Source organism: Hoplias malabaricus, chromosome Y, assembly GCF_029633855.1.
Source record: "Hoplias malabaricus isolate fHopMal1 chromosome Y, fHopMal1.hap1, whole genome shotgun sequence".
In the NCBI taxonomy this organism is placed as follows: Eukaryota; Metazoa; Chordata; class Actinopteri; order Characiformes; family Erythrinidae; genus Hoplias; species Hoplias malabaricus.
In genome coordinates this window covers 3,057,391-3,070,887 of record NC_089820.1, presented here as the reverse complement: position 1 = coordinate 3,070,887, position 13,497 = coordinate 3,057,391, and the positions used below count along the sequence as shown (strand labels likewise).

Below are 13,497 nucleotides of genomic sequence, written 5' to 3'. Positions count from 1 at the left end.
ACCAGACTCTCCCTAGAATCTGGCAACACGAGGCTACCTTTTACTTTGCTCCTCAAATACACAACTGTATGCTACGAAATGGCAAGTGGTAATACTGGAGTAATTTAATCGTACGTGTTTGGACCAGAACCATCTCACAAATGTGAGCTGTCCATGGCGACCAAACACAGGATTCCCACTGGGCGGTACATTATGGCACAGTTCTGTTTAAATAGCTGTATTTATTTCTAATCAACTTATGAAAATGGGCACAATATATTGAAGTTTTTTAAATGATATTTTCTATGCATTGCTTATGCAAACAGAAGAGTAGCAACAATGAAGGAGCTTCAAGTTTTGATTAACCATTTAGTCAGCATTAGGTTTTAGGTTTTTTCTTTTGTTAGCTACTCAAACCTGTGTCTTCCACTTAAACTGCATCTTTTTAAAAAAAGTTATATTTCCGTGACTCATGACAATTTAACCACATGCACTGCTTCTAGCTATGCTCATGTGTTCCAGCTCAGCACACTTTGTATTCAGCCAAATTCAGCTTGAATACTCCAGAAAAATGTGTCCTTGTTTTTAAAATGGCAAACCTTATCAGCTACACCTTTTGATTTTAAGTTAAAGTGGAGATACATACTTTGTTATTTAATTTTTTTAAAAAGTTGGTGTTATGATTATGGATTATTTAGTGGGAAAAGAATTGATCTCCATTTCCCGCTCACCTGTTTTGTCTGGAATCATGACGACAATGCTCTGATTGGTCGGCTTGATTTAACCGCATCTATACGACACAGGGAAAAAAGTAGAAGTTCTAATTCAAAATCTGAAGCAGTGACGCATGTCCATCAGTTTCGGGCTCTGTGTAAAATGGTGTTAATGTGTGTATTTGTTTTCAACAAATTTTTTTTCATCTGTAAAAATCACACTCTGTCTGTACTTTCAATGTAAATGTATGTTACTGCGCAAAGTTTATGGGCCATTTTTCATGTAGATAAGTTTGGACAACCATGCAAACCCTGGTAAACCTCCAAAACCGTCTGTATCTTAATTTAAATTTTTTGAGAGATATGAGAAAATTAAGCTTCACTCTTGCATCAGATCTTAAATGTGCAAACAAACTGATGTGTTATTAGAACAATGAATTGCTTACTTCAGAGCACAGATGGCAACATCATTGAAAGGTTTTGGGGATTACGTGGATCATGAGAAACGGCAAATCATTAAATGCAACCATTTAAGACAGTTGCAGAAAATGATGCATATAGATTCCCTTTTACCAACTAAAAGCACATCTCCTGACAGAAGCAAAACACACAAAATACAGAAAAAACAATAGTGTATTTAGTGGTCAAAGTGTCTAACTTCTGGTTAAATGTTTCCTTCTTTTTCTCTCTGGAAAAAAACCCCAGAAAATTGTAATTATCATTTTGACTAGAAAAGAAATTTGAGGCTTGAGATTTGAGGAAAAAAAAAATTACTCAGTGAATAGTATTGTGATTAATTAAGTATGTAATCATTAAATTTTATTCAGCTTGTTTGAAGCCATCTTTGAGTTGTGCCCTGTTTATCTGTAGCTAAGAACTACCACAGAGTATGAAGAGAGGAAACTCATCCGTTCAGCCATTCGCCGACTGAGAGATGAAGAGATCCAAGGTAAGAGTGTATAAGGTAGATGTAAGAGAACTAGTGTTGTTTTTGCACTGTGTTTCATAAATATGTGTTTCATAAATAATAAATTTGCATATTATGGCTCTGTGCATATGGCTTGAATATGGTAGAACCACCTAATAATCCTGTGAAAATTAAAACAAGTTGGGGCTGTTATTAAATTAAAATAATCCTGAAATAATCACATGTAATAGATAACTTGGGACGTGAGCAGACAAAAATGAGCTTAATCAGAATAATTTTGTGTCATTATTAAATGCATGTCTCATATTTATAGCGGGGCGGCACGGTGGCGCAGCAGGTAGTGTCGCAGTCACACAGCTCCAGGAACCTGGAGGTTGTGGGTTCGATTCCCGCTCCGGGTGACTGTCTGTGAGGAGTTGGTGTGTTCTCCCCGTGTCCGCGTGGGTTTCCTCCGGGTGCTCCGGTTTCCTCCCACAGTCCAAAAACACACGTTGCAGGTGGATTGGTGACTCGAAAGTGTCCGTAGGTGTGAGTGTGTGAGTGAATGTGTGTGTGTCTGTGTTGCCCTGTGAAGGACTGGCGTCCCCTCCAGGGTGTATTCCCGCCTTGCGCCCGATGATTCCAGGTAGGCTCTGGACCCCCCGCGACCCTAAAAATTGGATAAGCGGTTACAGATAATGGATGGATGGATATTTATAGCGTCACATCTCCAAAACATGGAGGAGTTACCTTTTTTCTTTGGAAAAGCTTTCAACACCAAAAGGTGTTTTAAAGCAGAAATTACTGGAATGCTGTCTGAATAACACAAAGTAAACAGTGTGGTGTGCACAAACCAGAAGCAGCCAAGGTGCAGTCTGCTCTTACTTGTCCAGCTCCAGCTCCCACCACATAATGTTTAGGAGAGAGCAGACTGCAACTCTGCTGGTTTTTGTTTGTTTACACCTGATTGTTGACAGATTATGAAATTGCTTTAATGGTGTTAAAGTATCTGTGCCATTTATAACTTTGTGTTAACATTTTACACATAACACTGACATTCAGAAATTATTTGTTGGTTCTTTAACATTTTAAAATATTGTATTAAAATGTAAAATGACTGTTCTGCCCTCTGATATCCTGATTGTGTTGATTTAATTTCTGTACATAAAGGAACCAAACATGTTAGTAGCAAATTTCCAAACTTTTTTTGTGCTTTTAAACAGGTGCATTGGAGAAGATTCAGTTAACTGGCCAGCATATGGAACCCCAAAACAATCCTCAAAGAAGCCTAGACTTGGAGGTGAGTGGAAAGTGGCAGATGACAATTTGTGGTTGTGATGAAAGATTGAATAACGAATATTAAGACATTTTCACTGCCGTTTTGTAAGTTTTGAATTTTGAGTTTGTATTTTGCATTTCTACGTTAGTTGTCAGAATCATCTCGGCACGAATATATGCCGTGTCTGAATAGTACAGTGAATTTAGTTTCAGAGTCATACACTGTCTAATATTCAGTAGACAACATTTACACAAGGCTCTAACATTTATCATGGTCTCAGTTACCGAAGAACTGCCTGAGGCAGTATTGCAGAAACTCCTGCAGGTCTAGACATTTTGATGGATATGCCACACCTGTCCTATCTTGGTAGCATTGAGTGCTTGGGGGTATCCTAGCAAATGGGTGGAGTTGGTAAAGAGTACATTTGAGTAGACAAAATGTATTATTATTATTGTGGTGGTTATTAATTTAAATTTACTTCCTAGTATTGGTTTTCATCTTTTAATCTTATAGCTAGCTAGGACTCCCTCAATCTCGCACAATTATGGATAGGGTCAAGCACACCATTCCTCCCAGACATGTGAAGCCAATAATGCAACCCCAGAGAACAGTTAAATGTAATGAATAAGAGGGCAAACTCCTTAGATCTGTACAACAGACACCTGCTTTGCCCAGCACTGCAGATGAAAATGTTCTGCAAAGGTATGCGACATACATGATCAATAAATCTACGAGGTAAAACAGGTTTCTGAGGCAGTTGTCACAGTGATGTGTAAAAATATACTTGTGTCACAGGTTTACAAAAGCAGAGCAGAGCAGAGTCTATAATTGCGCCTACACAAGGGCAAGATTTAATGAAGGATTTATATTTGGAATATGCAGGGTCATTTTTCCAATAAACATTTACTTTCTCTTCTTGCTAAAACTCTATTAAAGTAAAGAATATAGCAATGTTCCTCCCAAAGCATCATTTCATAACTGCACTAGAGGATTAGCAATAGTGGTTTTAAATTCCCCCCCCCCCCCCCCTGTCCATAAGGTGACAACTTACTGGAAAATCTGAAATCAGTTTGTATTCAGTTGGGATCTGAGAAATGATCAAAACAGTGCTGAGTTTGGTGAAAAACAATAGATCATTTGGACTGTAGTTTTCTTGGGGAGGAGTGAGAAACATATGGCCAATACATATGGAAATTATATCATATTATATTATCATTGTGTCATATTGATCATATTTAGAAATCACTCCCAGGACATAGGGATTTAGAACTAAAGGATTATCGGTTTTTGCCATAGAAAGGAGTACAGTAACTTTTTATTTTATTTTATTTTTTAAACGAATTAACCTTCTTACGAATTTAACCCTCTTGGATTTTTTCAATTATTGTTTTTATAAATATAGTCATGGTCAGTATACTTTGGCTTGAATGTGTCTCAAGTAATTGCGGAATAAAATGTCTTTAAAATTCAATAAAATTTGTGTAATCAGTATTCCTGACTAAATTTAGGCTGTGAAGACAAAAGGACACTCCACCCAACTCTAAGAAAAGGTTATTGAAAAGTACAAGTCAGGGGATGGGTCCATAAAATATTTTCATGTCACCAAACATCCCCTTGGGTTCAGTTAAATACATCATTAAGTAATGGAAGGAATATGGCATTTGTAAATCTGTCTGGAGCAGGCCGTCCTCACAAACTCAGTGACCATACAGGGAGACTAGTGAGACACCTTTGACCTCTCTGAAGGACTTAAAAGCTTTATCAGCTGAGATGGGGTACACTCTATAATGACACCTTTTGCCTTTTGAGTTTCTCACTACTCAAGCTTTATGGGAGAGTGGCATTCTTGAAGAAAGCTCATTTTCAATTTTGGAATGTTAGAAAATCTAAGGTCAACAGGAAGAAGGTTCTTTGGTTTGTTGAGACCAAAATGGAGCTTTTTTTTTGGGCACTGGACAAGACACTATTTGGCAGACACCAAACACTGTAAATCACAAACACACCATACCCACTGTGAAGCATGGTGGTGGCAGCATGCTGCTGTGGACACACTATTAAATATAAAGGCACTTCAAAAATTGTTTGTGCAATGCCATAGAGAAACCACTTTTGGTTCCATAAAGAACCATTTTTGCTAATGTGTTTAAATGGGTAAGGAAGTGCTTAAGATCAAATGATGGATTTTTAAATCTTTACAAGTTTCTTCACACTCTCACAGCTCTTAAACAAACATGGTTCTTTATGGAAGAAAATGTGGTCCTTCTTTGGTATTGCTCAAAGTACCTTTTGTAGTACCTTTAGTTTTAAGAATGGAATATGATTTATTTTCCAGCAAGACAATAATATGGTTATATAGTGAAAGCAGCACAGAAATTATTTATAGAGAAATTTGAATGAATGTTCTGCAGTGGTCGAGTCAAAGCCCAGACCTCAATCCAGTAGAGAATTTGTGGCTGGACTTGTGAAGGACCGTTAATAGGTCACTAACTGGAAACTGTTCTCTTGGGTGACATTAGCAGACCCTCGCAACAGAGTTCCAGGCCACTGGATATCTGGTCGATATTGGTAGCAACAAGCAGTATATTTTCTGTTGTCCGGTCTCTCTTTGGGGTCACTCTCTGTGTATGTGACCTGTGCTGTAAAGCATTACCCAGTTCTCATGAGGGGTTTCCTGCCTGCCTTATGAAGTTATATAGTGCTCTGTCTGCAGTGCTTAGCCCAGAGTAGAAACAACAGAGGCTCTATTTTTCCTATTAAAGGTCAGTAGAGCGTCACAGTTTTAAAGTTGTAATATTTATTTAAGTGGTACATAGGACTACATAGTGGTGTTTTTAATATATATTCATGCTTAAGATCATGAGACTAATTTTTAAACTAAGAATAATTTCTAATGGATATTCATAGTGGGCAGTGCTGCTAAATATATTTACAGTAAATCAGCTATATAGGTTTAGGAAATCATTGTTTAGATAAAGAGTACTGGAAGTGCAAAGAGTAATTTGATATTACCTCTTGTCTTGAACGTTTTGAACAAAAGTAAGTTGTTTGTATCTGTAGGTACAAATGGGTTATGTATGTAGGGACAAATGTTTAATTTAGGTTTTGATATTCAGATTATGAAAAAGAATCAAAAGTTGAGCTTCCTTGCTGAGCTAACATTGATGATTTACTTCTGTTAGGTCTTAGGCTGCTTTGGGTCAGAGTGTAACACTGGAGGTTTGTGGGAATTAACAGTAGGAGCTGATGGTGAGTTCAGGGGTCGGTTGAAACAAGGAAGTTGTTGCTGTGTATAGAATTTTTTTTTTTTTTTTTTTTTTTTTTTTTGCTCCTGTCCCCCTCGTCCTTCTTACTGCTCCTCTCCTACCCAGGAAGAACATGCATGAGTCAAGAGGAGGTAAGGAGCAAGAGGAGAGTAGTAAATGCATAGCTACAGAGAAATTGGAGGGCTGAACATTTTTAATGTCATCAGATATCACATTGGCTGTTGAACTGAGCATACTATTGTGCATCTGTACATTTGTTAATTCCAGTTTTCCTTTGCTGAACCCATGGCACTGGTAAAAGAACTGCTGATTGCGTTCTTGACATTTTTAGTCAGTTGTACATCTACATGTGTGCGCTGCTTTCTCAGATGTTGTCCATCCTTTCTGGGTGTGCATGAAGTGATGTCACTAAAATCAATAGAAGACTTCCCAGGTAGCATACGCTCAAGTATCCGTCAGAAGAATTAATTCTGGCAGGTGTTTCAAGCAGCTTCTCCTGTCAGTCAGCAAGAGACAAGGACAGGTAGGGGAAAAACAAACAGACAATAGCTTAGGATTTCTAAGCTCTTAGGATGGTAATTACAACTTGATTAGAACCTGATTTGAAAACCTGGTGCATTTGTATGATATATTTAACAAGACGAGATGAATAATTTTCTGAGAATATTTGTTACAATTTAAATCTGAATAAAATGCTGTAAAATGAGCTAATGCTCGTTGATCTATTGTCTGAATGCTGTATTTGCTGTCACATATCAGCATTAGAAAAATTGTATTCAAGTCTGTCCTTACTGAAATTGTTTCTAGTATACATTGTCTGAGGTTGTATTTGATGTTAAACAGTTCTACAACTGTTTAAAATATATATGAACAACAACCCTAGGTTCTTATCTTTTAAACAGTTGTAGAATAGCAGCGTCTGTTCAGCTGTTAATATAAGGAGTGTTGACTTGGTGTGAAACAGCACTAGACAGTTTTTTGCCGTGGTAAAGAACAGTCCGAAACATTTAGCAGCACAAACCAGCTTTGCTTAACACAAGGCGTTTAATGAAGTGTAGTGCCAGATTCCATCAAGAATTACAATTGCAAGCCAAGGGGTTGTACTAGGTTTCTGGAAGTACTGTCTATGCCCTGAGGTAGTTGTGACTTGCAGGAAGTTTTCTTTGCTTTACCTGAGTAATGTGCATTGCATTATACCTACACAAGTATTTGAAACATAAACCTGTAATTGCAGAATAAGTCTTGCCGCTAAGGGATCAGTTACACCCTTGTTTTAATGACAGCTATATGACTAAAGGGTCTATGACTGAACTAAGCGAACCCATTAATAAGCTCTTATTCTCACTGCCTTTTTTTTGTATGAATACATATACAGACTCAGACTTCTGTGGTCACTGAAATGTGAAGAATGTGAAAAATGCATATCGCCCTTCTGTTTACACCATTTTCTTCCTTTTCTCTTTTCCTCTTGTCCCTCTCGCCCAAGTGTTTCTGCTACCATTTAAAGCTTCCATTTTTCACTCGGTTGCTTTTTGGAATGTGGCTTTTTTTTCCACCTAGTATATTGTCAGTCATAATTTGCGAATGTGCTGCTGCTCAGGTTTGCATTATCTGACTTAAGCTGCCACCCAGTGGCACTTTGGGTGTGACAGAGAAATGTTCAGTACAGACCTTTAACGCAGCTGAATCATTTTAGCAGTGTAAAGAAGTTTTAAACAGCTATAATTATTTGCGCTATAAATGGACATGCATGATAAACACAACTGATTTTACACAAGAAAACGGTATGCCTTAGTGACACTGTAAACTCAAATATGAAAGTGTCACTTTTGCCCTTGATACAGATTAACCATAACATTTAAAACTAGCTTCTTAATATTGTGATCTCCTTGTGGACCCAAAACTGCTCTGACCTGTGGAAGCATGAACAAAACAAGACCTCTGAAGTATTTTGTGCTATCTGGCACCAAGATTTTAGCAGCAGATCATTTAAGTCCTGTAAGTTGCGAGATGGATTCGGCTTGTTTTTCCTACATATGTCACAGACGCTTGATTTAATTGAGATCGGGGGAATTTAGAGGCCGATAAATATTGTGAACTATTTGTCATGTTTCTCAAACCATTCCTATACATATATTCCAGTGTGACAATATATTTTATCATTCTGAGAGAGGCAACTTCCATAAGAGAATACTGTTGCCATGAAGGAGTATCCTTGGCTGGCAGCAGTGTTACAATAGGTCATACATATCAAAGTAACATTTTCATGAATGCCAGGACCCAAAGTTTTGCAGCAGAACATTGCCCTGAACATCAAAATGTCTCCGTTGGCTTGCCACCTTCTCATTAAGCATCCTGGTGTCATCTGGTCTCCAGTTGTGAAAGTGACCTATCGCCCTATCACCACCCTATTGCCCCAGAGTATAAAAGATAACATGATTTAACAGGGGCAGCACAGTGGAGCAGCAGGTATTGTCGCAGTCGCACAGCTCCAGGGGTCTGGAGTTGTGGGTTCGAGTCCCGCTCCGGGTGACTGACTGGCAGTTTGGTGTGTTCCCGCCTTGCACCCAGTGATTCTGGGTAGCTTCCGGACCTACCGAGACCCTGAACTGGATAAGTGGTTACCGACAATGATCGAATGAAATGAATGATTTAACAGACCAGACCACTGTCTTCCTTTGCTCATTGGTTCAGTTCTGGTGCTCGTATGTCCCTTTTTGTGGGATAAAACTTGGGCTAGTTTTGGTATGTACACTGAATATCAGGAGCACCTGATGAGACCTGCCATTTTAAAGCAGTTTATAAACAATTTCACCCTTGTTGCTCAGATTCATATTCCTGCTTCTAACATGAACTTCATGAAATGACAGTTCACTTGCTGCATGATTAAAGCTATGTCTTGACTGGAGCCATTGTCATCTAACCATCTGTGCTACTCCACCTGTCTTTTTTTTTTCTCTCCCTTTTACTCATTTTAAAGTGACCATTAAAATAATAGTGCAATATTTTAGTAAACTATATGCACATCTTGGTTTTTTTTTTCTCCCCAATACATTTGATATAAACCCTTTAATTTGAAAAGATGAAAGATAATGGCGTTTATGATGGTAAGCTTTTCTGTCTATAGAATTATTACTTTTCCAAAATGAAAAGCCAAGGCAAAGGTATTTGAGCATTAGACTGGATTATACGTGTTCTCTTCTGTGAAAGTTTAAATTGGCTCTTGTAGTGTATTTCCAGAGGTAGTTATGTCTAGACAGGCTTAAAGCTCCCATGTGATGGGATCTTATCTGTGTTCTCTAATTTGCGTCTTTCAGGGACATCGATAAACGTCAAACTTTTCAGGCACACATTTGATTAACATTCCAGAAACTCTGATGTACAACAAAGTCTCCAGTAGTAGAGTGGATAGAATTTTTAATAGAGAAAAAGTTGAAGAATATTCAAAAGATGTATGATACAGACAATAATTGTAAGCATGAGTGATCAGTGAAACAGAAGCATAGCCTTAGCATAAACAGAAGTAACTTCAACGTTCTAAGCTTTTTGTCCACCTCAACAAAAACATGCACATGCTTATAAATATTTATATACAATATCCTGCTTGAGACTTCATTCAAATTGATAGCAAAATGTATGTAATTCAGTATTTTACTATGTGTATATTCTTGTGTGTTCGCTCTTTGCATTTATTACAGCTTCCCTTTTCTATTCTATGACATTTAAGACATTCTTTGATTAGGTGTGTCTAAACTGTTGACAGGTAGCATATATAAAGATAACTCTTTGACTTGAACAAATGTAAACCCTGGACAAATTCTACCTTTTATGGTATTACTCCTTTCTAAGGAGTAAAGGTAAATACTTGCAAAGGACAAAAATTTTCAAAGACACTTTGGGGGAGAAAATATGAGCCCTCTTGGCTACGAAGCAAAATTGAAGGCAGATGGAAAATGTTTGGATGGTAGCTACTCCAAAAAAATATCTCCACCTACTCTTATCACATAGCATCTCCCACCTTCTTTCTTTTGAGCTATTTCACAGAGTTGTTTTTCTGCCCGTTCAGCTAAAAGATCATACGTCATGAACACCTTATCTAGCACAGAAGTACATCCGTGGTTTGGGAAACCATTGTTACAGTCTGAAAATTCTAAAGGTGACATTGAAAGCCATGAGTTTAATTTGTAATGGTAAGTATGCCTCTCTTATAAATAACTGACTAAATTCTGAATTTAGTTTTAGAGTTGTCTGGTGGGTAGTTTGGCTTTTGAATGGCTGAATGAGGTTAGAATTTTTGCAAATATGTAATTTTGAAATGCTGTTCTGAAAATGGCAGAAACACTGCATGGTCTTTTAAAGTTCCATTAGGTTTGAAATGTAAAATGTGGATTTGTGCTTTGGCAGACTACCTGGTGTGTCTCAGTCAGAGGAGGCGACAGAAACGTACTTACCCAGGGTGGAAGGAAAAGGAGGGAGGGGAAGTCTGGACTGGGGGGAGTGGTCATACTGATGGGGTGTGTGTGGGTAACCACTGAGAAGTAGAATAGTACTCATTCTGTGCATTGGAGTAGGAGTAGGAGAGGGAGACAGTAGCTCCAGAGGAAGTAAGTAATTTCTGCTTTAATTCCTGTGCTAATTTGTTAATTTACATATTTATTTTTCCTTGTACGTCTGATTTAATTTGAACCAAAATAAACCTTTATGTACTTATAATTTTTTTATATTTGTTTTTAAATACATTTTTATACAAAGCCATATTTGAACTGTGAATATGCTTTTGGACTATTAGAAGCATACATATGGTGAACTGTGAATCTTCAGGTGTACAATTAAGGGGATAGAAGTAACATCAACCTTTTAAATGCTGTGTATGAGGATGGGGTTGTGTGAGGTGGCTGACAGTGAAGTGAAACTGATCCAGATAGTGCTCAGTGATATCTTTTGTACTGGTATACTGATACTTATCCCATGACTGTTATGATATTTAGTTGTTAGTTAACTGTACAGATAATAACTTAATCCCTAACTGTGTTTCTTGTTATTTCCTGAGTGATTTGTGTTGTTTTGGAAGAATGTGCATTTAAAAGCTAAATGGATATTAAATATTTTCTCTGTGCATCCAGTTTTTATGGTTAATTTTTCACATTAGTGTTTAGACTGTATTCTTGTGACATAGGTTGTATTATATTCTATAAAATAATGTCCAGGTCTTAATAGCATTGGTTCATTAACACTATTAATGCGACCTGAATTACCATCCGACACCTTGATGCCTTGTTACATCCTGAAAAAGGTTTATATTCAATTTTTCCAGAATGGCCTAACCATTTGTGTTTTAATTAATTAGTTATTATATCTAAACTCTTGACTCTGTGATGGCACAATGTCCTGATTGTGTTGGGAATAATAGGCTCTTTGGCATTAGATGTCATGCAAATCACTGTGTTTTGTATATATATGCAAGTTATGTATGTGGGTGAAAAGAGGTTGCTGTACTACAGAGTGCATCAGAGTCCATCTGGCCTGCATTTTTGTGGTCATGATCTGAAAACCCACATTGGTTTTGAGCTATAGGGCAGCATGCATGGAAGCTGAAACCTGACACAAACAAAGGCTAGGCCAAATCACCAAAACACACACACACACACACACACCAAATTTCCTCAGAGCAAAAGAGTTAAGACCATCTCAGCTGGTTTTTGGCTCCAAGGCCTGCAATTATACTCTAGTATAGGATTATGGTGATGGGCTACTGATGTTTTTTCCTTTGCTGACTTGTGCATCTGATTTAAATGAAGGAATGTGATTTGCTTACATTTCTTTATAAGGCAAATCTACTTCTAAATCTAATTTCTTTCATTTGACAAGGAACTTGTGCTTTTCTAATCCATTCTTGTAGATTTGTCTTATAAAGAAATGTAATCATATTCCTTCATTTAAATCTAATGTACATCCAAAAAAAAAAAAGACTATGGCAAGTCAGCCATTCATATATATTGTCATAAATACTGATTTTTAAAAAGCCTAATACTGTAATGTACTGTTAATATTTTATTTTTGGTGAAAATATAATTCAATATAGTTTTAAAAATTCTGCATTTTTATATCACATTCTTATTAGGTTATATGTCAATATGAATAAAACAAAAACATCTGGGAGTTGTTATTAATAGAAAATAATGTATAAAACATAGAATAAAATAAATAAAGTATAGCTAGGCATGATAATAGCATTATGATGTGAACCCATAAAGTCCTTAAATCTGTGTTTCTCAACACACAAACAAAGCTTGTGCACTGCACTTAGGAAAAGCAGTGCTTTACGTTTTATTGAAAATATTTGTCAGAACCAACACGTTTGTTGAACTGTAACATTGACTGATCTTATCAGACACACAACATATAGGCATTTTCTTTTTTTTGGCATTGCGTTGTGAACAGTTACAGTATTTTAAGTGTTCCTCTGTCAGTTTGCCAACACATCTGCTAGCCTCACTTGTGTTTGGTATAGGGTGGCTGATGAGCAATTGTTTGCTGTTGACTCTCCCATAGCAGCACTTAATACTTTTAAAGCAGGTGTTCAAGGTCACTCTCAGCCATGCAAATCTGTGACGACATGACCCGATGTTGTGCAAGCTGAGACTGTTTGTCTATCTGCAACATTCATACCTGCAAACAAACACTGAGTGTTGTTCCTGTAATTATGCACCTGTTCTTATGTGCATGTTTCTACACATACTTTGATATGTTTATTTCGTGATTTGAAGTTCGCTCATTGCAGCTGTTTATGGTCAGTGGACCGGTAGCTGTATCCAAGCATTTAGTCATTGATTAAACATGTTTGAACTGGATTGATTTTTACAACAAATGATTTCTTTCATGATGAGCACAGAAAATTGCATAAATAATAATTGTAGCAGGATGGCTCTCCCATAGCTCCAGGGTCTTGGGATTGTGGGTTTGAGCCCTGCCTTTGGCGACAAGGGTGAGGGTTCTCCTTGAGTCTGTGTGGGTTTCTCCAGGTGCTCAGGTTTCTTCCCACAGTCCTAAAAAAAAACAAAAAACCACATGCTGGTAGGTGAATTGGCCATGCACAAATGTCCATTGGTGTGAGTGTGTAATGCCCTGTGATGGACAAGTGCCTCATCCAGCGTGGGACTCACTGTGGTCCTGAACTACAAGGGTTAGACAATGAAACTGAAACGCCTGGTTTTAGACCACAATCATTTATTAGTATGGTGTAGGGCCTCCTTTTGCAGCCAATACAACGTCAATTTGTCTTTGGAATGACATATACAAGTCTGGCACAGTAGCCAGAGGGATTTTAAGCCTTTCTTAGTCTCTACGTAATGCTGG

At 37.5% G+C, this 13,497-nt stretch overlaps 1 protein-coding gene across 2 annotated transcripts in view; it reads left to right on the top strand.

Moving 5' to 3' along the window:
* LOC136678694 (smoothelin-like) overlaps positions 1-13,497 on the top strand; it is a 74,054-nt gene that overhangs the window by 17,292 nt on the left and 43,265 nt on the right. For both annotated transcript variants that reach the window (XM_066656793.1, XM_066656794.1), the window contains exons 4-5: positions 1,563-1,641; positions 2,823-2,899. In XM_066656793.1, the coding sequence (XP_066512890.1) occupies positions 1,563-1,641; positions 2,823-2,899 (156 nt within the window). The remainder of the gene's footprint in view (positions 1-1,562; positions 1,642-2,822; positions 2,900-13,497) is intronic.